General features: G+C 40.6%; 2 protein-coding genes across 3 annotated transcripts in view; one reads left to right on the forward strand and one right to left on the reverse strand.

The window, feature by feature from the left end:
* edrf1 (erythroid differentiation regulatory factor 1) overlaps positions 1-5,432 on the reverse strand; it is an 87,503-nt gene extending 82,071 nt beyond the window's left edge. Inside the window, exons 1-2 of one of the 2 annotated variants that reach the window (XM_063071833.1) lie at positions 5,367-5,432; positions 5,020-5,150 (exon numbers count right to left, since the gene is read on the reverse strand). In XM_063071833.1, the coding sequence (XP_062927903.1) occupies positions 5,020-5,127 (108 nt within the window). In that variant the 5' untranslated portion in view covers positions 5,128-5,150; positions 5,367-5,432. The other variant, XM_063071834.1, reaches the window with a different exon arrangement.
* Positions 5,433-6,926: 1,494 nt separating this feature from the next.
* LOC134358741 (testis-expressed protein 36-like) lies at positions 6,927-22,205 on the forward strand. The gene is made up of 4 exons (XM_063071202.1): positions 6,927-7,134; positions 11,788-11,931; positions 14,818-14,898; positions 21,543-22,205. The coding sequence occupies exons 1-4, from the start codon at positions 7,084-7,086 to the stop codon at positions 21,882-21,884; spliced, it is 618 nt and encodes a 205-aa protein (XP_062927272.1). The 5' UTR covers positions 6,927-7,083; the 3' UTR covers positions 21,885-22,205.
* The last annotated feature ends 1,756 nt before the right edge of the window (positions 22,206-23,961 follow it).

Raw genomic sequence — 23,961 nt, forward strand, 5'->3', positions numbered from 1 at the left:
GAAGTCCCAGAACAGATCTCTGCAGAATACCTCTAGCTACAGATCTCTAGGGAGAAAGTGCTCCATCTACAACCTCCGCCTTCAGTCGGCAGCCTATTCTGAATCCACATAGCCAAGTTTCCCATGCCTCCCGACTTTCTGAATGAGCTTACCATGAGGAACCTTGTCAAATGCCTTACTAAAAGCTATATACACACACCAACCACTGTTTTTGTGACATTCCAGTGGTTTTCAATTAGACTCACCTGCCCCTAACAGAACCATTCTAATTATCCCGAATCAGACTATTCTCCTCCAAATGCTCATAAATCCTGCCATTAAGAATTCTGTTCAATGGTTTGCCTACCATTGATGCAAAACTCACCGGTCTATGATTCCCAGGATTACCCATATTACCTTTCTTGTACAAAGGAAAAACATTTACCACCCTCTAATCCTTTAGTACTACTCCAGTGATCTGCGAGGATGCAGATTGCCAAAAGCACACCAATCTCTTCCCTCAATTCCTCTAGTAACCTGGGGTAGATCCCATCCAACCCTGGGGATTTATCTATAATGTTTTTTTTTCCAAAAGCTCTAGCAATCCTCTGTCTCAATGTTGAGATTTTCCAGCATATTAGTCTGTTCTACTCTGACCAAGGTCCCTGAAGCCTGAATCAAAATAAGGACCTCCACTACTTCCTCAAACTCCACACACATGTTGCTTTTATCCTTGATCAGTCCTACACCTACTCTAATCATCCTTTGTTCTTCAAGTATGTGTAGAACACCTTAGAATTTTCCTGCTAGCCAAGGCCTTCTCATGTCTTCTTCTAGCTCTCCTAAGTCTCTTCTTTAGCTATGTACTATGCTTGTATGCTAAGGGCTTTATAGACATTGGAACATCTTATGATAGCTACAAAAAGTTTTTAAGGCTTATCAAAATGAAAACATCGTTCATACTTTCACCAACAATCAACCTCATTTTGAGAACATAACCATAAAACCTGTATATTGGTTTCTGGTATTCTCTATTAATTCTTGAATTTCCATATGACAAGGCCATTCAGCTCATTAAGTTTATGCTGGCTAACAAACCAATTCCATGTCTTTAACATCTTATCTCTGTAATCTATTCTCTTTCACAACACTGTCGACCGATCAAAACTAAAATGCCTAGAAACATCTGTTTGATCTGTTTTAATGATGTGTATAAGAATGCAGTAAAATATACAGCATATTTTGCACCATTCAATTCTTGTTGTTAGAAAGTGTGGATCTCCAACATAGATTGAAGCAAAATATTTGGGATCAAAAGGTACTAAGTATTATATGCTATTTTGTTGGTCAGTCTGAGGTAGAGGCCAGTAACCTAAATCATGTCTTTTCATAATTCTTCTTGGTGCAAAATATTTAGTTTATCCTGCTTTGACACAAGTGTCATATTAATTTGGGGAGTAAATAAAAATTGGATGGAACCAATTGATATTGGAAGCTCCAACTTGAAAATTGAGGATTAATGCATGTGATTGGATGACAGTATGTGAACATCAAATGCAGCCTATTGTTATACATGACAAAAGTTTTGATCAACAGCATCTCTGGTTAACTAGACAGTTTATCACTAAAACATAAGTAACAAATTATAAAGAGCACATTCCTTATCAACTCCTTTAGCTCAATGTATGTCACCCATCTGCATTCAATAGCTGTCAGCAAATAATAAGGGCATTAATTAAAAATGGTTGAAGGATTAACAGAGCCCAAGCAAAATTATCTTTGCACAGGATGTGATGAGAACCTAGAGTTTATTACTTGAAATGATAAACGGCATAAATTCTTTACTATTTGAAAAGCACTGGCTGAGTATTTGATGTACAATAACAGAGCAATGTTCTGTGAACTGTAACTGGAATTGATCTGGCTGGCTTTGTTTTCATTCACAATGGACATGATGGGTGAATGTTAATTTATGTAATTTACATACATCTCTTAATATTTCTTTCATCAAACAAAGAATTCAGAGGATCGTTAATAATGTTACAATCACTGAGGGAAACTGCTTTGGTATCCACCTTAGGACTTCGATCTTTTTAAGACATCTTATTTAATTGCATACTAGTTAGTACACACTTCACTGTCTTGAATTGACAGGAAAATTAGAGGGATATGGGCCAAACATGTGAAAATAGGTCTATCTTAAATGGGAATCATGGTCAGTATGGACCAATTGGGCCAAAGGGTTTGTTTCTTGTGCAACGTGGAAATCTGCAGATGCTAGAAATCCAAAGTGCTACACACAAATATGCTGGAGGAACTCAGCAGGCCAGATAGTATCTATGTAAAAGAGTAAACAATCGTCACTTCATCAGATGAAGGGTCTCAGCCTAAAACGACTGTACTTTTTTTTCCATAGATGCTACCTGGCCTGCTGAGTTCCTCCAGCATTGTGTGTGTGTGTGTGTGTGTGTGTGTGTGTGTGTGTTTCCACACTATGCTGTTGAGTTGTTTGCCTCTCCAAGTCTGCTACTGTTGCTTATCCAACCAAATTCCATTGCCACTTTTCCACACTTTCCAACAGTTTTCTTGTAAGCTATAAACCTTAGCCAAATGCATATGACTGTTTGATCTGAAAACTGTTCATTTCTAATGTTTCTACAAGTTTCCCAATGTAGTAATTCTGTTGCCACCTTACTTTGCCAAAATTAAGCTGAGTGTAACAATGAAAGAAATAGCTCTCTCGAAAGGACATAACAGAACAAGGCACTGTCAAAGTAGTAAGAATGCAGTAGTTCTTCAGGCTCTGTTAAAAGGCCGATCCATCAGTAAAAAATAGTAGGCTGCCGTCTATCCCAGGGGATCATGGGTTTGCGTCTCTGGTGGACTGTGTCCTTTCCAGGGTGTAAGCCCGGGTGGGAAGATTTGAAGAACCAGCTGCTGCCCATGCAGCAGGTTCCCTCTCTCCACCTCACTGATGTAGTCCAAGGGAAGGGCAAGTGCAGATACAGCTTGGCACCAGTAAAAAAAAACTTTCCCAAAGTGATGTCTATCAGCAATTTGTTTGTTGGTGTAGTGAACGCAGCTGAAACACCATAATACAAGTAGAATGATGTTTCTTCTGTCTCATTTTATTTTCTTCTGTCTACTTCCATCTATTATTCATACGCCAGTGTCTTCCACCTACCTTCCTCAGTACAACCTGCTTATCCCTCCTTGGTCCAACAATCATCTCAGACTCCGATCTCATTCTAGTTGGAGTTCTTTCTAGGAATCAAAGTACTAAAACTGACCTGGTTTAATCTGTCACAAAATGGTCCTTGTTTCGTCAAAGCTCAGTCATTTACCCATTTCAATAAAAGAGCAAGTGAATCCTTGTGCAAGATCTAACATATTTCTACAGGCAGGCAAGATTATATTGGAATCAAGCCAATAGACAATAGGTTCGAGCCAGCACCACCATTCACTGTGATCATGGCTGATCATCCACAATCAGTACCCCGTTCCTGCCTTCTCCCCATATCCCTTGACTCTGCTATCATTAAGAGCTCTACCTAACTCTTTCTTGAAAGCATCCAGAGAATTGGCCTCCACTGCCTTCTGAGGCAGAGTATTCCACAGATCCACAACTCTCTGGGTGAAAAAGTTTTTCCTCAACTCCAGTCTAAATGGCCTACCCTTTATTCTCAAATTGTGGCCTCTGGTTCTGGACTCCCCCAACATCGGGAACATGTTTCCTGCCTCTAGCGTGTCCAATCCCTTAATAATCTTATATGTTTCAATCAGATCCCCTCTCATCCTTCTAAATTCCAGTGTATACAAGCCCAGTCATTCCAATCTTTCAAAATATGACAGTCCCACCATCCTGGAATTAACCTCGTGAACCTCCACTGCACTCCCTCAATAGCAAGAATGTCCTTCCTCAAATTTGGAGACCAAAACTGAACACAATACACAATAGCCATCAAATCTATAGCCTTACTGTGAATACTATACAAAAATGTAGCTGATCACATTGTCAAACTCCCTCACCACATGTTTCCATTAATTAATGATTGGGATATTCAACCTGCACACATCATCTTATCAAATAACCGGCAAGCAGCTCAAGAACGTAAAGTGCACAGAGCCAAAAAGTGGATACAATTTTTCATCTTCAACAGTCATCAAGCTGAAAATGTAACAAACACCCCCAAAAAAGAGGCACTGCATTTCTCAGTCAACATTGCGCACATTACCCATGCTTACAAGTCGGATGTACAATTTGTAACTTAGTCTCCTATCTTTCAGAAGAATGCAAGCAATAAATGTATTAGGCAACATTGCCATATCAGTCAAATTAAAACTGCATAAAGAACATTGACAAGGTTTACCTAAACCGAAATTGCTTAACCCAAAGTATCCGTTACCCAAGTTTGTTCCTTGTTTTCCTTTCAATGGAGTGAGGGAAATATTTGAAATTTAATCATGGTGGTGGGGTGGGGGGTGGAGAAGAGAAGAATCAAATAAACCTAATACAATTGTTGCAAATTTGAAATAATCACCAAGGAAGCACACACACACACAGCAGTTGAAACAGCATCTGCACAACGGGTTTTATGTGCAATTCGTCTACGTGTCCTTAAAAACCCTTTGGAGTGCAGATGGGAATCCCACTAGGGGTAGATGAGGGGAAAGGTGTGTTAAACAGGACCACGTGCGAGTCACTTCCGTGTTTTGATCGCGGGAGAACAAGCTCAACACACCTCACTATTTCTTTTGTATTCTGGTCTTACTATCACATTTTTAGTATAAAAACACCCTTTATCATAGGGGGAAGTCCCAGTTCACCGAACAGCTTCAATGCAGCGGCATACTTTCGAAATAAAAAGACTTAACGTGGACATGTCTTGAATGGAACGCGGACACAACAATGCAACATTTAATCGCAGTCTAACAGCGGACAAGGGTCCCCATGTCCCCCCGAACATTATGTGATCTTTCGTTGGACATAAATAAGTAGACGGGCTTCAAAAGTTTGAGATGGAGCAAGGGAAACGCTACCTGTTTGAAGTCACCATCCTCCCTGCCGCTGTCGCTGTGGTTGGCGGCGGTCCGAGGGGGAGAGCCGCCGGCTACCGCTGCACACTCCCGGTGCTCCCTAGCCTCCATCGTTCCTCGCTCGGTGCCGTAAGCTGCGGGGAAAGAGTCAACTTCCTGGAGGGAACCATCAAACTAAGCCAGAACCTTCTGGAAATATTTACACACACGCGGATAATAAACGACGCTTCGGGCACGGCTCGCAAGGGGGCCGGAGGCCGTTTATTTCCCCCCGTCCCGGCCCTACCTTTCCTCCCCGCTACCCCCCACACGGTTCCGGGCCCCGCTCCGCTCCCCACCCGACCACACACCGGAATGTCGAGCCGTCACTAGAAACTTCTGCCGCACGAGCCCAGCCCGGCCCGGCCCGCCGGCTGCGTCCCGCCCACCATGACGTCACCTCCGGTCTGCCCCTCTCGGAGTGTCGGATGCCGCAGTCAAAGTTGCGTGTCCGCCACTATTTAAAAGGACTTTTCTTTTGGGACCTGTATCACAGCAGACGCTGTTTCCCTTTATTCTGATTCTGTTGTTTCTTGTAAGAGTTTGTATAATTTGCATTTTTTTGTGAACGTTGTGTGTCTAATGTGATACTGCAGCAAGACAGTTTCCTATTTTGGTACTTTTGGGTACCAAAGTAACTTCTTTACTGTCTCTCTTTTCCACCTGTTCTGGATTCCCCTCGCCCGTCCGCACATCGACGGCTGCACCAAAACCAGTTTCTGTCTTAGCAGCTTCTCATGGTGTCTCAGAATACTTTGCTTAGTGAACTAAGCGTGGTTACTGCTCTGGGAAGTACAGCAGCCAGTTTGCACGCTACAAGATCCCACCACTGGAAATGCGTTGAAAACTGGAGAGCAGATGTTCGGTTTGGGGGGGGGTGTGGATTGGGCTGCCAGGAGTGATGGTGGAAGCTGATGTGTTCAAGAGGTTTTTACGCTAATCATGAGCAGGCAAACTGAATTAGTTTAATCAGGATCGCATTTATTTTCACTGACATATTACGTGAAAGTTGTTTGGTGGCATAAGAGCTACAAATTACAAAAAAAAATTGTAAAATAAAGGAATAACAAGGTAGCCATCATGAACTCTGCAGAAATTTGGCGATGAAGGAGAAAAAGCTGTTCGTAAATCACAGTGTGCGTCTTTGGGCTCCTGTACCTCCTCCCCGATAGAGTCTTAGAAAAGTACAGCGCAGAAGCAGGCCCTTCGACCCACTTAGTCCGTGCGGAGTCATTTAAACTGCGTACTCCCATCGACCTGAACCCAGACCATAGCCCTCCGTAACCCTACCATCCATTTACCTATCCAAACCGCTCAAACGTTGAAATCGTGCTCGCATGCACTTCTGCTGGCAGTTTCGTTCCACACTCTCATGACCCTCTGAGCAAAGAAGTTTCCCCTCATGTTCCCTTTCAACTTTTCACCTTTCACCCTTAACCTATGAACTCTGGTTATAGCCCCATCCAAGAGGGCATGACCCAAACGGGAGGGTCTTAATGAATGGTCCTTATTAAGGCACCGCTTCTTGAAGATGTCTTTGCTGCTGGAGAGGACTGTTTGTGTAGTGGGGGGGCAGGATAGACAAGTCGTAAAGCCCACCTATAACCAATAAAACAGGAAAACAAATTTAGAACAATGCAGCAGTTCAGTGAGGTATATTTTTGGGTCGGAGATGGCCTCTAGTAGTATAAGAAAAACTTTATCTCTTGATACGTTTCTTGTTGTAGATTCTGGATATTTACAACATTCTCTTGCTTTTGGATCCGGATTATTGTCTGCTGTGAAGGGTGTGTCACTGTGAAGGGTGTGTTTTGCGTTCCTATGGTTTCCGTAAACTATTCAAACTCAACAACGGGGATCCATCCGAGTAACAGGCAGGACTTCGCAGAGTGAGCCCCTGAACACTAGTTTCAACTGATTCCACATTACTATTCATCTTGTCGAATATTTATTTACTATTGTTTGAAGAGTTGAAGTGCTAGCACCAAGGAATCAATCTGAATCCTTTCTCCGCAGCCTTGGGATAGGATGCCAAAAGGAAGGAAATACAACCCGTGCTCACTAAACGAAGGTCGATGGGTAAGATAATGAATAGAAACAAAATGCGTTGATAATTTAGTATTTCATAATTTTATTAAACAGTGGATGAAAAAGAAGTAATGACCCAGTTTATTTAAATTCGCCTAAATTGATTTAGTATTTCTAACGAATTGCACATTGCACATTTAGACGGACAGGTAAGGTAAAGATTTTTACTCCTCATGTATATGAAAGATGTAAGTAATAACGTCAATTCATTCAATTTCCAAGAAACAAAACGTTCATCCAAAACTTGTTTTTGAAAACTCTACATAAAAGTGGCAAAAATCCAAAACAACATGATAAATTTTGTTCGTAACTGTATGTTATATGTCAGTACCTCTTGTAATACAATAGTTTGATTAAACGTTTTGAGCCAGTATAAATTTCATTACCAGCACACTTTTAGCAAAAGTCAACTTTATAGGTTTCAGTAACTGATGTTTTCCATTATAAGCATTTCATACGGAGCAGAGTCACAATTTAAGCCTTTTAAGTATAAATAATCAGAATTAGGTTTAATATCATTGGCATATGTACTGAAATGTGTTGTAATGCAGCAGCAGTACAATGCAATATACAATTAAACATCTGTAAGTTACAGTAAGTATATATTTTAAAGAATCTAATAAGTAGTGCAGAAAGAGGGTGGGGGGAGCAGCAAGGCAGGGTTCATTGGTTCAATGTCCATAAATTCACAAACCTGGTGGCAGAGAGGAAGAAGCTGTTCCTGAATTGTTGAGTGAGTGTCTTCAGGCTCCTGTAACCCCTCCCTGATGGCAGCAATGAAAAGAGGACATGTCCTGGGTGATGGGGGTCCTTAACGATGGATGCTGCCCATCATATTTAGCAGATTGGAGTAATTCTAGCTAAAACATTAATACATATAAGATAAACAATTTATCCGAGTTTTTGTTCAGAAAAATTGGTTTTCATTTAAATAATGATGATGAAGGGCCCTGATTTCTGATCATAAAAACACAAGACATAGGAGTAGAAGTAGGCCATTCGACCTATCAAGTCTGCTCTGCAATTTGATCATGCCTGATCCATTTCCCCCTCAACCCCATTCTCCTGCCTTCTCCCTGTAACCTTTCACACCCTGATTTATCAAGAATCTATCAAACTCCACTTTAAATACACCCAAAGACCTGGCCTTCACCACTGCCTGTGGCAACAAATTCCACAGATTCATCACCATCTGGCTAAAGAAATTCCTCCTTATCTCCATTCTACATGGACGTACCTCTATTTTGAGATTGTGCCCTCTGGTCCTAGATGCCCTCCACTATAGGAAAATCTTCTCCTCATCCGGTTTATCTAGGCCTTTCAACATCCAATAGGTTTCAATGAAATACCCTCCCCTCCCCCCCAATTCTTCTGAATTCCAGCAAGTACAGGCCAGAGCCATCAAACGCTCTGCATTTGATAAACCTTTCATTCCAGATAGGGGGCAATGAAGGATTTTGGCCTGAAACGTGGACTGTTTATTCCTTTCCATAGATACAGCCTGACCTGCTGTGTTCCTCCAGCATTTTGTATGTGTTGCTCTTCATTTAAGTAAACTTCAATTTCACATTTATCGTACAAGAGATCACCAAGACATGTCTGCCACAATAGGTTTGCAACATCATCTGGTTATTCACATTCTTTATGCCATGTATTGACTTTCTCAACTTTTTCTTAAGATCACAGAAAAGTCCTGATGCAGGATAAATTTATATTGTCTGAGATTGATTCAGTTTTCTCTCCTTGGGATATAATACTGTGGTTTCATCTGGCTGATGCCTGCGAGTGGAATGCAGGAAAAGACATTTCTAAGAGCTGTAAGAAAATTAATGATCAATAACTGTCACACTTCAAAGAAAGGAGATTCTGCAGATGCTGGAAATCTTGATCAATACACCCAAAATTCTTGAGGGACTCAGCAGCTCAGGCAGCATCAGTGGAGGGAAATAAACAGTCAATGTTTTGGGCTGTGAACCTTCATCTGGGCTCGAAAAGAAGGAGGGAAGAAGCCAGAGTAAAAAGGAGGGGAAGAAGTACAAGCTAGCAGGTGAAAGGTGAGATCAGGTAAGGAGAAAGTGAGTGAGTGGGGGAGAGAGGATGAGGTGAGAAGTTGGGAAGTGATATGTGGAAAAGGTAAAAGACTGAAGAAGAAGGATAGGAGAGTGCAGTGGAATAAAGAGAACGTAATGACCCTCCTGGTCATCCACTGCAAGAGGTGGCGATCTCTTTAAACTCACCTGGCAGAAAGCAAAGGCAAACCACTGCTGTAACCTGCCACGAACATGATTTCCCAATATGTCAGAGCGGCGTGGAGGGAAATCGTCCACCAACTGGAAATTCCAGATGCGACCTAACGACGACGACAGCGAATGAGCCTGAAGGAGCTGACTGGGGTGGGGAAAAGAAGGGATGAGAGGGCCGTAGAAACAAAAAGGGCATGAGGGGAAACAGAGGAAGGAGATTACTGGAAGCTGGAAGAATCAATGTTAATGCCATCAGGTTGGAAAACCATAAGTTAGAAAATTATTTGTCCACTCCTTGCCCCCCCCACAACAGATCTTCCTCTTGGCACTTATTCCTGTAACCACAATAGGTGCCACACCTGCCCCTTCAGTTCCTCCCTCACCACCATTCAGGCCCTTAAACAGCCCTTCACCTGTGAGTCTGTCAGGGTCTATTGAATCCAGTGTTCCTGGTTTGGATGTTCCTATGTCAGTGAGACCAAAGGCAAATTGGGGGACTGCTTCAAGCAACTTTGCTCTGTCAGTTGCAAAATGTAGGATCTCCTGGTGACCACCTACTTCAGTTCTACTTCCCATTCCCACACAAGTATATCTGTCCATGGCCTTCTCTACCTTCATGATGAGGCCAAACACTTTTTGGAGAAGTAACACCTTATATTTCACCTGGGTAGTCTCCAACTTGATGGCAGGAACATTGATTTCTCTAATCTCTGATAATCGTGATTTCCGTTCCCTCCCATCCTTTTATTTTTGTTTTTCCCCTAATCTGCTGGCCATCTCATCCTTTCCACTTCTTCTCCCCATCACCTTCCTCCGATTCACATCCCCCTTCCCTTTAATGCACTCTCTTCTATCAAATTCCTTCTTCCTTAGCCCTTCACCTGCTAGCTTCTCTGTTTATCACTCCTCCTCCTCCCACCTCTTTACCGAGTCCCACCACTTGCCATCTTGTATTCCTCCCCCCTCCCCTTCTTCTCATTCTGCTTTTTGTCCCCTTCCCTTCCAGTCCTGACGAAGGGTCTCGGCCTGAAATGCTCACTGTTTATTTCCCTCCATTGATGCTGCCTGACACGCTGAGTTCCTCCAGCATTTTGTGTGTGTTGCTTAACTGCTTACACTTGATGTGTTTAATTGCCTTATACAGAGCAAGATATGTAGTACTGAGTTTATAGACCAAAGCACTTCAGAAATGCAAAATATGTAAGGCTGTACCCACAAGGCATCAGCCTCAACTCATGAAGACCGTAGAATATAGAAGCAGAATTAGGCCATTTGGCCCATCAAGTCTACTCTGTCATTTCATCATGGTTGATCCATTTTCGCTCTCAGCCCCACTCTCCTGTCTTCTCCCCATATCCCTTCATGTCCTGAGCAATCAAGAATCTGTCAATTTCTGCCTTAAATATGAAACACCAAGACAACACAGAATTATTCTTTGCCAATAGCTTATCAGAAATTTGTGCTCAAACATGGATGATTTATTTCTAGATTCCGAGGCATCTCTTGGTTCATTTGGTGGGAACGCCCATTGGATAGTTTTACGTGACATTGCCATCTCTTTTGAGATTAATTCAAAATCTATACAATAATCTATACAAAATCTATACAATAATCCAAGAGGAAGAATCAAACTGGGGAACTGCAAGTAAAATAGGAAATGAAGACCTGTATTTATAAAGCCAGAAGATGGAGTGGAGATACGTTTCTACCAGAGGAGGTGTAAGGCACTCCTTCCCTCCGCTAGCCTACAGGTCACCCTTTGGCAGGGTGTAGCACCTGCTTAGCCCCCTGATCAGTGTCTCATGAAGCCATGGGGGCAGATGGTGGATAGTCATATGAACAGCTGGTGTTTATCACAAGTCCTGGTTCAAAGTTCAAAGTAAAATTTACTATCAGAGTATATTCATGTCACCACATACCAACCTTGAAGTTGTTTTTTCCCGTGGGCATACTTAGCAAATCTATAGAACAGTAACTGTAAACAGGATCAATGAACAACAAACTATGCAATAAATAATAAGTATGAAATAATAAGGTAAAGAGTCCTTAAAGTGAGACTATCAGTTGTGGGAACACCAGAAATAGAATGATTGCAGTTATCCCCTTTTGTTCAAGAGCCTGATGGTTGAGGGGTAGTAACTGTTCTTGAACCTGGTGGTTCAGAACTCATGAAGGGCCTCAGCCTGAAATGTCGATTGTTTACTTTGTTCCATGGATGCTGCCTGACCTGCTGAGTTCCTCCAGCATTTTGTGTGTGTTGTCCAAGATGACAGTAGGATCTCGATAATGTGGGCCAGTGGGACTAAGAATGACATATGGACCTTCATTCAGAGAAATGTGAGGTGTTGCATGTTGATACGGCAAACCAGTGATCGGATTCAGTCCTGTCCTGTTCTTTCAGTTTCCCCATCCAGATGTGCAAGAATCTCCATTCGCTACTGTTTCTAAATCCACAAAAGTTGAATGCATTACAACACATGAAAGTAATTTTTCTCCAAGCAAGTTAAATGATAGTTTACCATTATTGTTCAAAGTGCGTGAGAAGGTAAGGAGGTAAGTTTATGAAGATCATAGCATTAGAAACTTTTCCATTGGAATTATATAATTAATTTACATTCCAGAACTAGCTTTTTTTTCTGCAAATCTATTTGTGCTCTCTGTTCAAAAGAGACCATTTCAGATGACATTTGCCTAGTTATTGTTGGTTCTGCCAAAAACTAATGCATTGCCACGTAATATGAAGGGGAAAGTATTCCAATTTTGTTAATTGGGCTTTGAATTTAAAACTGATGATTAAATCAAATATTTACAATTCACAATATCTCCAATTTAATTATGGTCCAATCCAACAAATGTGCTAGTTCTTGACACCCCTGCTGTTTTTGGTGGCATAACAGCTGGTGTGTCAAAATGGAGAATATTTCTTTTCCTTTCAAGACAGGATAAATGTGTTCTAAAATTTGGCTTTGATTATCAATATTAATGTCAAATTTCATGCTTTCTGTTGCATGGTTAATATACCTAAATGGTTTATTTGGCAAATTGTGACAATGGGAAGTACACACTCAAAATGGATTCTCTATTTCCAGAAACAAAGCAAAAGTTGCTTTATAGAATATTGAAGAACTTAACAAGGATTACATTCAGTGTTTTTCCTACTATATGTTCTTCTTTCAAGTGGAATTCTGCATGAATAAGTACTGAAATATCAGCTGTACAAGATTGATGATGCTTAGTCAATAACTTAGAGGTTTCCCCTATTTACATCCACCTAATTGATTAAGTCCGCTGGTGTGTCAGGGCCTAGGTAGAGCAATGAACTGTTTTACATTTGAACTAGACCGTTGCATTTTAATGCTGCACATCAGGGCAATTCCTTAAATTATTTTGTAATAATGCTATCATCAGCAGAAGTTAGTTTTGAAAAACAAATCTCAAGTGGACTGAAACTTATGGATATTGTGCTAAATCAGACAGCAGGAAGTTCTTTCACCAATAGTTATATATGGAAAATAATGCGGGATTCTATCCAACACTTCTCATCTTTTCAAATGCACAATTTATTGATTGAGGTCCCATTTATTTATGCTTTAAAATTTAGTTTTCCTCACCTCATTGTTGAGAACATTTTTGCTATACCAAAAATAACATATTGATTAGTCACTTTTATGCAGTGTATCATCCCATCAGTTTGCAACTGTGTATAGAAACAAAAGTTACCCCCAGTTGCATATGAAGTTAATTATGCAGATGATGAAAATTTTGTCAAACATCTTAAAAGGGGCAAACAGATGCAGAAAGGTCTAATGTTAAATTTCCAGAACAAAGAACTTTGCCATTGGTGAGACAATTAAAATAACAGTTGCTCAAGACTTCAGAATCAGAGGAGTGAAGATCTCTATGAGGTTTATAATGCTGGAGGAAATTACATCGATGAAGTCGACAGGTTACTTAACCAGGAGATGAACATAGGGTAATGCACGCAGCAGAAAACAATGGATGAACAGAATTAGTAATTAGTCAGGACACAGGCTGCTTAATTTTAGATGACTATATTTCTGGAAGGTAGAATATGGAAGACCATTAGACCTAGGAGCAGAATTAGGCCATTTGGCCAATCAATTCTGCTCCACCATACCTTCATGGCTGATTTATTATTCCCCTCAACCCTATTTTCCTGCCTTCTCCCCCTAACGGCTTGACGCCCTAATTAATCAAGAACGTATCAACCTCCAGGAGTATGTCTATTCTACAGGTAGCAGAAATGTAGATGAAGTTATCAGCAGCAGAGGAGTGATGTTACATAGGTGAAAACAAATCATGTGGTGATGTTATGAATTTGAGAAGAAAATGTAAAATTCTGAAAATGCACAGTAGGTCAAGCAGCATCTGTGGAGAGAAAATTGAATAAAAATTACATATTTAGTTCATTAGAACTAAAGTGAACTGTTAACCCTGGTTCTCTTCCTACAGATGTTGCCTGCCTTGCCGAACGTCTCCATTTTATAACTTCAGGCCTGCAGCATCCACTGTTTCTTGATTACTCATTTAAGTTGTTCTCACTTCAGGGATCAAGGATGATGCCAAGTCTGTGAGCAGCTTGCTACAAGCTGAAGATAGCTGCCAGAACGAGGAATAGTATTGGTTAGGGAACAGAGTTTCTGTCAGTATATGTTATATATTTCGTGTGCCAGTACAAATTTCAACTTCATTACTGAGTCACAAGCTTAAAATTAGAATAAGACTACCTTCCTTTTCTTCCTTTAGTTTTCAAGTGAAAACTATTAAATTGGCAAAGTTTAAAGACTACCAACATCAAACAAGATAAGCTAGTTTCATATTTCAGGCTATGAAAACAATAGCTTCTCAAAGATTAGCAATGGCATTGTGTACTTTACAACTTTAGTAGAGATTAAACTGGCATTTAAGTTCGATGATGGTTATTCTTAAAATTCAGAGGATGGATCTTCAGCTTTGTTAAATTTTAGCTGCGGAAAAAGTGAACACATAATCTAGATTTCTAACTTTCTCTAAGGTTTCAAGGCATCCTAAATTATTTACAACTTATGAAAACTGCAATGTTTCCCTGTTGGCAAATACAGGGCTCAGCATCCCCACGGAAATATCAGATATATGAAGTCATTTTTTATAGTTTTTTTGTAGTTTTATAGTTTTTTTATATAGTTTTTTTTGATTCTTTCTGCTACTTGAGTGGTGTCATTGAATCTTGATTGTTCACCTGAAGAGTGGTTTTGACCTCAGTTTGGCATTGCATTTAAAGGTATTAAGTGCAGTGATGAAGCTATGACTCATTGAAGTCCAGGAAATGGTTTGAACCCATAACCTTCATTGTGAATTAAACTGTATTTTTTCCATCACATTTGATTGATGTAAATGTTATCCATTACTGAAACATTTTATATTTTGTCAGAATCTATTGCAGGGGAAATTTCCATTTTCAACTCATGACAATAAATACAGTTTGAGGCACACAGGCGAGCATCTTACCTTCGTAAGTACTGGACTTTAATTTGTTGACTCCTGACAAACCATTCCATTTAAGAAATATTATTCATGCATGGAATACAATATTATTACCTAATATTGATGAGGCAGTGTAATTACCTTCAACATGTGAAGCCAAATTTGGAGTATTGTGTGCAGTTTGGTCACCTACATGAAGGAAAGATGTACAGTAAATAAGGTTGAAAGAGTACAGAGACAAATTACAAGGATGTTGCTTGGTCTGGAGGACCTGAGTGGAAAGATTGAATAGGTTAGGACTTTATTCCTTGGAATGTAGGAGATTGAGAAGAGATTTGATAGAGGTATGCAAAATTATGAAGGGTATAGATAGGGTAAATGCAAGTAGGTGTTTTCCACTGAGATTGGATGGGACTGCCTCTAGAGATCATGGGTTAAGGATGAAAGGTGAAAAGTTCAAGGGGAACATGAGGGGAAACTTTTCACTCAGAGAGCCATGGGAGTGTGGAACGAGCTGCCAGCACAAGAGGTGCATCCCATGTAAGCTTGATTGTAATGTTTGAGAAGTTTGGATAGGTAGGAGTATGGAAGGTTATGGTCTGGCAGAAGATCGATGGGAGTAGACAGTTTAAATGCTTCAGCACAGACTAGATGGGCTGAAGGGCCTGTTTCTGTGCTGAGTTTTTCTCTGACTTGATGTACAGAAGAATGATTAAATTGAACCTTATATGAAATTTCAAAATTTGTTTATGTTTAAAGGCAAATGCTGATCTCTAATTGCTAATCTTATGAAATTCTGGGGCACTTACAACCCCCACTCCTGCGATGATTAAAGACTCTGTCCTCCCTGATAATTTTATTGCATTTTCAGAGAACAGTGAAAATGGAGATAATAATGGAAATGAAGTTGCCAATTTCGCCTCAAACTAGATCTGAAATTACTGGGGACTTTATTTTTATATTAAGCTTGTTAAAACCAATTAAGACTTGTTTAAAGCAAAATTAACTTCATTAACGTTGCCTTTGATTCATCTGTAGAAATCAGCATCAGTCCCTCTTCTTCTCATTGCCATCTAAAGCCATTTGAATTCCGCTCTCTTCAACTGTGTTTTTGCCTCTCATAAGGAGAGAGATACAATGTGGAAACAAGCTCCTCAGCCGACCAAGTACCAATTACCCATTTTCATTATCCTACACCAGTCCTATGTTCTTTTCTTCCAGTCTTTTCAACATTACATCCCACCTCCATATGACTCACTTAGACAAAAAGGGGCAAGTTACAGTGACCAATGAAGCTACCAACCCACAAATCTTCAGGATGTAGGGGAAAACCAGAGCAAACTCGGAGGAAACCCAAGTGGCCAGAGGAGAACATGAAAACTTTACACAGACAGAACACAATGTCAGGATTGAACCCCAGCCTCAGGTTCTGCGAGTATCTCTAGCAGAGCATCTCTACTAGTTACACCACTATGCCAAGTCTCTGAACTATTATCTTCCTTTTCTAGAGAGAGACTTGGATGCAGTAGCTCTGTCATTTCCTCTCTGAAGCTGTCTGATCTTTTGAACTAGAAAAATCAATATCAAGCTTCCACACTGACACTCAATCTACTGTCCAGTGCACTGACTGTAGCTACCTAGTGCAGATCTCCTGAGACAGGGAGTGGTCATAAAGTACACACTTAACCACCCTTGACTTTATGAGCAGTCTCATCAGAGCATAAAAGGAAATTTCAGCTGAACTGTGGGGAGTGATTTCAGGATTCTACACTCATGCATACATTTATAGGGATTCCAAACTTACTGACACTAACATGAAGAAATGCTGGCAATTTAGCATTAAATTTGTGTTGCCTCCTACCCTAAGCATTAATCAAAGAAGACCTGCTTCTCACCCCTCCCCCCCCGGGATCCCCCCCAACTTCCCTTTCTCTGATGGACCACTCTCCTCTCCCATCAGATTCCTTTCCCTCCAACCCACCTGGCTTCACATAACACCTTCTAGTTATCCTCCTTCCCCTGCACCCACCTTTTTATTCTGGCATCATCCCTCTTCCTTCCAGTCCTGAAGAAGGGTCTTAGCCCGAAATGTCGACTGTTTATTCATTTTTCCAAAGATGCTGCCTAATTTGCTGAGTTTGTATAGGTTCCTTTAGACTTCCGGTATCTGCGGACTTTCTTGTGTTTAATCGAAGGAGATGATCTGAATTGCTGACTCCAATTTGAGGATTTCCATTTTAAACTCTACTTGTGCAGAAATGTTATTGCTTTCAGTTTCACAGAATACTGGCAGAGAATACAAGTATTAAGTCCTTATTTAAGAAAGGATGTGCTGACGTTGGAGAGGGTACAGAGAAGATTCACTAGAATGATTCCGGGAATGAGAGGGTTAACATATGAGGAACGTTTGTCCACTCTTGGACTGTATTCCTCAGAGTTTAGAAGAATGAGGGGAGACCTCATTGAAACATTTCGAATGTTAAAAGGCTTGGACAGAGTGGATGTGGCAAAGTTGTTTCCCATGATGGGGGAGTCTAGTACAAGAGGGCATGAATTAAGGATTGAAGGGCGCCCATTCAGAACAGAAATGCGAAGAAATTTTTTTAGTCAGAGGATGGTGAATCTATGGAATTTGTTGCCACGGGCGGCCGTGGAGGCCAAGTCGTTGGGTGTATTTAAGGCAGAGATTGATAGGTATCTGAGTGGCCAGGGCATCAAAGGTTATGGTGAGAAGGCGGGGGGAGTGGGACTAAATGGGAGAATGGATCAGCTCATGATAAAATGGCGGAGCAGACTCAATGGGCCAAATGGCCTACTTCTGCTCCTTTGTCTTATGGTCTAAACACAGAGTTTCTGCAGATGCCGGAAATCCAGAGCAACACACACACAAAATGCTGGAGGAACTCAGCAGGTCAGGCAGCATCTATGGAAATGAATAAGCAGCCAACATTTCAGGCTGAGACCCTTCATCAAGACTGGAAAGGAAGGGGGAAGAAGCCAGAGTAAGAAGGTGGGGGAGGGGAGGGGAGGGGAAGGAGTACAAGCTGGAAGGTGATAGGTGAAGCAAGGAGGGCGGGGGGGCAGGTGATGTAAGAAGCTGAGAATTGATAGGTAACAAAAACGGGTAGTAATCAGTAACAAGGACTAAGGAGATCCCCAACCTAGATTGGGCGACCGCTTTGTTGAGCACCTTTGCTCCATCTACAAAAGACAGGATTTCCTGGTGGCCAACCTTCTAAATTCCAATCCCCATTCCCATTCTGCCATGTCAGTCCATGGCCTCCATACTGTCACAGTGAGGCCACTCTCAGGTTGGAGGAGCAACACCTCATTCTATCTGGGTAGCCTCCAACCTGATGGCATGACCATCAATCTCTCGAACTTCCGGTAGTTTTTACCCCCTCCCCTTCCCTCTTTAATTCGACTCTTGCTCCCTTCTTACCTCTTCTCCTCACCCACCCATCACCTCCCCCTGGTGCCCCTCCTTCTTACCTTTCTCCCACAGTCAACTCTCCTCTTTATCTTTACCTTTTCCACCTATCACCTCCCATCTTCTTACTTCATCCCCCCATCTCCCAGCCACCTGGCTTCGTCTATCACCTTCTGGTCTGTACTCCTTTCCCTCCCCCACCTTCTTTTCCTGGCATCTTCCCCCTTCCCTTCTGGTCCTGATGAAGGGTTTTGGCCTGAAAAGAAGACTATTTATTCATTTCTATAGATGCTGCCTGCTCTGCTGAGTTCCTCCAGCACGTTGTGTGTGTTGCAGAGAATACTAATAGTTTGGTGCTGTTATTATTACAGAATCCAAGCTGCTGTTTTTAGTCCATGCCACAGTTTTGATCCCAAACTACTGTGCATATTCACCTTCTGAGCAAGAAGGCTAAATGAAAATATTCAGATAGATAATTCTGGACAACCCAGCCACAGAAACAACCAGGTTGTCAGAGAGGAGGACTTTAACTGCCCCAGCATTGATTGGAACTTCTGTAATGCAAGATGCATAGGTGGGCAGGATTTCTTTAGTGTATCTAAGAAGAATTCTCGAAACAATATGTGGAGAGTTCATCTAGAGGAGAGAACGTACTGGACCTGGTTTTGGGAAATGAGCCAGGGCAAATGACAGACCTAATAAAGGGTGAATATTTTGAGAATAGTGACACAACTCCTTATGCTTTAACAGTGTTATGAGCTGGTTATAATTGTATCTTGTGGGATGGCACCAAATTGGGGAGGGCAGATGAAGACAGGAGCTAAGTGACATTGTTTTGGATCGGTTGCTGTTTGCGTCTGACGTGTGGGAGTTATTTAAAGACCACTGATCAGGATCAGCATGTTCCAGTATGGAGTGAGGACAAAGATGGTAAGGATGGCTGCAGATGTCCTAAATTTAGTCCGGAAGGAAAATAATGCATACATAAGGTTGAGGAAGCTAAAATCAGACTGGGTCCTTGTGGAATATAAAGATAACAGGAAAGTACTCAAGCCAGTGATTAGAAAGATCAAAAGAGGCCATGAATATCAAGGATAATCCCAAGGCATCTTATATTAAGAAAAGGAGGATAACTAAGGAGAGAGTAGTTCCACTCAAGGATAAAAGAGGGGATTTGATCTAGGTGTCAGAGTGAGTGGTTGTGCTACTCAATGAGAACTATGCATTGGTATTTACTGAAGAGAAGAAATTGGAGGAGAGTGAGACCAGTGGGACATGCTAGTTTGCTGGGATATTTTGAGATTGAGGAGGAGGTAGGGCTGGGTCTTCTGGAAAAAAGCATTAAAGTGCATAATTCCCCTGGGTCTGAAAGTGTATATCCCAGAATATTGAAAGTAACAAACAAAGAGATTGCTAGGGCTTTACCAAGAATCTTTGTGTGCTCACTAGCAACAGACACAGTCCCAGGGGACTGGACAGTAACAAAAGTTGTGCCTTTGTTCTAAAAGGGAAATCCAGGTAATTATAGTTTAGTGAGCCTCATGTAAGTGGTAAGAAAGCTAGAGAGGATACTGAGGGATAGGATGTATACTATGGTCTTTTAGTGTGTAAAGTGCACTAAATATGTGTTTGCAATTGATCTTCATAAGGTATTAAAATAAATTTCGATATGTACACAGTCCATCAATGTAATGTTTTCTCCCATAAAATGATATAATCACTTCCTCCATGTCCAGCATTGCCTACTTTCTATAGCAATGGAACAGCACAATTTTATTTTTTCTAAATATTTAAATATTTGATGTTGTTGCTAAATATTTTTAAATTTCCCATTGTTTCTGCTTGTCTACTCTTCATAAGAATGAAAATTTTGCTATAATGTTGACCTCCCAAGGTGCTGATTTGCTTCTTGTACCTGGTGAGTACTTATTCATTTAAGACCATAAGACCGTAAGATATAGGAGCAGAATTAGGCCATTTGGCCCATCGCATCTGCTCCGCCATTTCATCATGGATGATCCAATTTTCCTCTCAGCTCCAATCTCCTGCCTTGTCCCAATATCCCTTCGTGCCCTGACCAGTCAAGAATCTATCAACCTCTGCCTTAAATATACATAAAGACTTGGCCTCCACAGCTGCCTGCAACAAAGAATTCCACAGATTCCCCACTCTATAACACTATTTATAACACTAATTGCTTTATGTGAGAACATATCTTTCCCCAATTGGTTTTGTTCATTTGAACATGTTTCTTTGGTAGCTAATAACCCCGTAATGTTAATGAAAACAATGCAAAGACCTCTATGTTATTATATTAAAAATCATGTACCCCATTTGATAGCAGACATTATTTCAGCATTCCCCACATGTGAATTGGGTAGAGCTTCAGTTGTGATTTAAACCTACTGGAGGTTACAAACTAGAAAGCCTTTGACTAGAATCAAATTGTAGCACAGGTAGCATTGTGGTAGCACAACACTTTACATTACTGGTGACCCAGGTTCAATTCCCGCTACTGCCTATAAGGAGTTTGAACGTTCTCCGCATGGCCATATGGGTTTCCTGTAGGTGTTCCTGTTTCCTCCCACAGTCCAAAGACATAGTGGTTGGTAGGTTAATTAGTCATTGTAACTCGTCCTGTGATTAGGCTAGGGCTAAATCGGGGACTTCTGGGCAATGCGGCTCAAAGGGCCGGAAGAGCCTATTCCACGCAGTATCTCAATAAGTAAATAATAAAAATAAATTTTCTTCTGTGAGGGACTCCAAAAATAGTGCATAACCCATGGTGGTGCACACGCTGTTTAAAAACTACAACGGTTTTCATGCATGGTAAATATTACGGAACTTAATGAGCCTGGTCCTCATGCAGGGTTTTGGCCCAAAACATTGACTATCTTTTCATTTTCTTAGTTACTACCTGACCTGCTGAGATCCTCCAGCATTTTGTGTATGTTGCTTTTTATTTCAAAAGATTGTTTCGGAATTCCTAAATGTAAATGTTGATTAATTTGATCAAGCATAGTAAAATAAAAGATAATGAATAACCAGCTATGAGAAATGGAGCTATTATTAAGTGTTTAGACTCATGCATTGCAGACAACTTGAAATTCAGGTGGCTTCTGGCCTTTTCTGATGGTCTGTATGTGATGAAATAATGGTCTGTCTGAGGAAATAATGGATTTATTTTTATCTGATTACATTGCTCTCTGCTTTTGAATTCTGTGTTATATTTTCACTCATAGGGACTAGGGCAGAAAAAGGTCTCTACAACAAAGCAGACTGCCCATACCGTTGAGTTTTGGGACCCTGGGAAAGCTTCTGAAATGAATAGTGGATCTGGTATTACCATATATCAGGCATCTTACAAGGGAAACCAAGATACAGAACGTCCTAACTTCAGGCGTTATCCCAAAATTCCGAGGGAGAGTTCACATAGGGCATGGTCTCAGAATCCTACTGATATAATGTGGTTTGGAAAAAATAATTCTTTATACAGAATTCCACTGGAGATTTTAGGGATCACTCAACGTCCTCTCCTTTCCTCTGATAAAAAGTTCTATCGCACAAGGATCCTTCCAAAATAACTGCCTGAAGATCTCTATTGGTACTTATTTCACTTTTGGATATTGCTACTGTTGGAAACAACTTTTTAAGAATAATACTTTTAATAAGATTTGTACTTTTTAACAAACTCATGTATCTTTCACACTCACTGGCAGAAAGCAGTATAGTGGCTAAACTAATAGTTTATTTCCTTCCTCATTTTTCACTGGTTAAGTATTAGCACATTACCTACGTGATGTAATTGTTTTAATTAAGTGGCCTATTCACTAATTCAGTTCCATCTAAGGAATTTTCTTTATTTTATCTATGAAAGTGATAGCACTTCTGAAAAATCTATCTATATTCACCTCTCAGCATTGTTTCTGAGCTCTTTATTTAGTTTGCTTAGTATTTGTATCTTTGTTTGTACTCTCAAATAAACTGAACTATTGCAACTAAGTCTGTTTGTCATTCCTGACTCCTGGAAGAACCCTAAGCATCAAAAATTAAACAGAGATCCGACACTGCATTAACAGGAAATGCATATAAATGCACTGCCAAAATATATACAGGTGAAATTATGCATTCTCTATTGTAGTCATGCCAATTTAGATTTGCATTTACTTCCCAATCTCTCTTCTACATATCAAAAGAGTGGCTGACTGTATATACATTAATGGAGCCAGAACATGGCTTGCAAATCTGGAAACCGACCAAAAGTATAATATCCCAACATGTTATAACAGAACCAATGACTCTTTTGTAACAAGTTATGAGGACAAAAAATTAAGTAGGTGAGAGGAACAAAAAAAACTGAAGCTGAACTTTAAGTTTGTCTTTCCTTCTATGACTGACTGGTTTTTTGATTATCTACAGGATTATAATATGCACAATATGGCAATAACATAGACCTTGTATATCTGTCCTAAGAAGACTTTAGACATAGTAACTACTCCATATTTTCTACCTGTGTTATCCTCTACCTATCCAAATAATCCAGAGACTACAGTTGGAAGCTCCCACAGTGTATCTCAAGGAATTTTGTTAGCACATGACATTTCATGTCAATATGCATGTAGCTAATTTCAGTGAGGGGATACAAGTGGAGAAGCTTTAAAACATGCAGTTACAGACCAGAAATGCAACTCTATTGTAAATACTGAATTTCATTGAAATTGATTTCTCATCAGAAACATTGCTAAAGTGAAAAGTATAATGTATTTTAACTACAGTATTGAAGTTGTGCTCAACCACCTGGAGTATTATTCATGAGTATGATTTTGTAACATTGAAGATGATTTAATTGAAGAGATTTGATAGAGGTATACAAAATTTTGAGGGTCATAGATAAGGTAAATGCAAGCAGGCTTTCCCACTGAGGTAGGCTGGGACTACACCCATGGGTTAAGGGTGAAAGGTGGGAAGCTTAAGAGGAATATGAGGGGAAACTTGTTTACTCAGAAGCTTGCGAGAGTGTGGAATGAGCTGTCAGCACAAGTGGTCCATGCAAGCTTAATTTCAATGTTTAAGAGAAATTTGGATAGGTACATGGATAGTAGGGATATGGAGGGCTATGACCATGGTGCTGGTTATTGGGATTAGGCGGTTTAAATGGTTTTCGGTATGGACTGGATGGGCCAAATGGCCTGTTTCTGCGCTGTACTTCTCTATGACTCTATTACACCAAACAGCTGAAGCAGATACTAGACAGTAGAGAGCTAAGTTCAGGCCAGAAGGGTAGACAGAATACAAAACTTGTGTTAAAGGGGAATCAACAATTATAGTGAGCATGAGGAAGAGACTGAGAGGAGGTATAAAGAGGATCTGAGGGGTAAATTTTTCACATAAAAGGGATTGGTATCTGGAATGAACTGCCTCAGGATGTGAAGGAAGCAGGAATAGTAATAGCTTATGAGGCATCTGGACAGGTAATACAATGAGCCAGGAGTAGAGCAGGGCTTCCCAAATTTTTTTATGCCATAGACCCCTACAATTAATGGAGGGGTCTGTGGATCCCAAGTTGGGAACTCCTGGTTGTGAGAGAAATGAGATGGATATGATGATTGGCATAGACAGTGTGGGCTGAAGGGACTGCTTTTATGCTACACAACTCTATGA

The sequence above is a fragment of the Mobula hypostoma genome, chromosome 19, assembly GCF_963921235.1.
Source record: "Mobula hypostoma chromosome 19, sMobHyp1.1, whole genome shotgun sequence".
Lineage (NCBI taxonomy): Eukaryota > Metazoa > Chordata > Chondrichthyes > Myliobatiformes > Myliobatidae > Mobula > Mobula hypostoma.

Bases quoted from the DNA above. Each gene is read 5' to 3' on its own strand.
- LOC134358741 (XM_063071202.1), top strand. From the start codon at position 7,084: ATGCCAAAAGGAAGGAAATACAACCCGTGCTCACTAAACGAAGGTCGA. The intron at 7,135-11,787 runs GTAAGATAATGA...CTGTTCTTTCAG, and splicing joins CACTAAACGAAGGTCGATGG to TTTCCCCATCCAGATGTGCA. The intron at 14,899-21,542 runs GTAAGTACTGGA...TTTCACTCATAG, and splicing joins CAGGCGAGCATCTTACCTTC to GGACTAGGGCAGAAAAAGGT.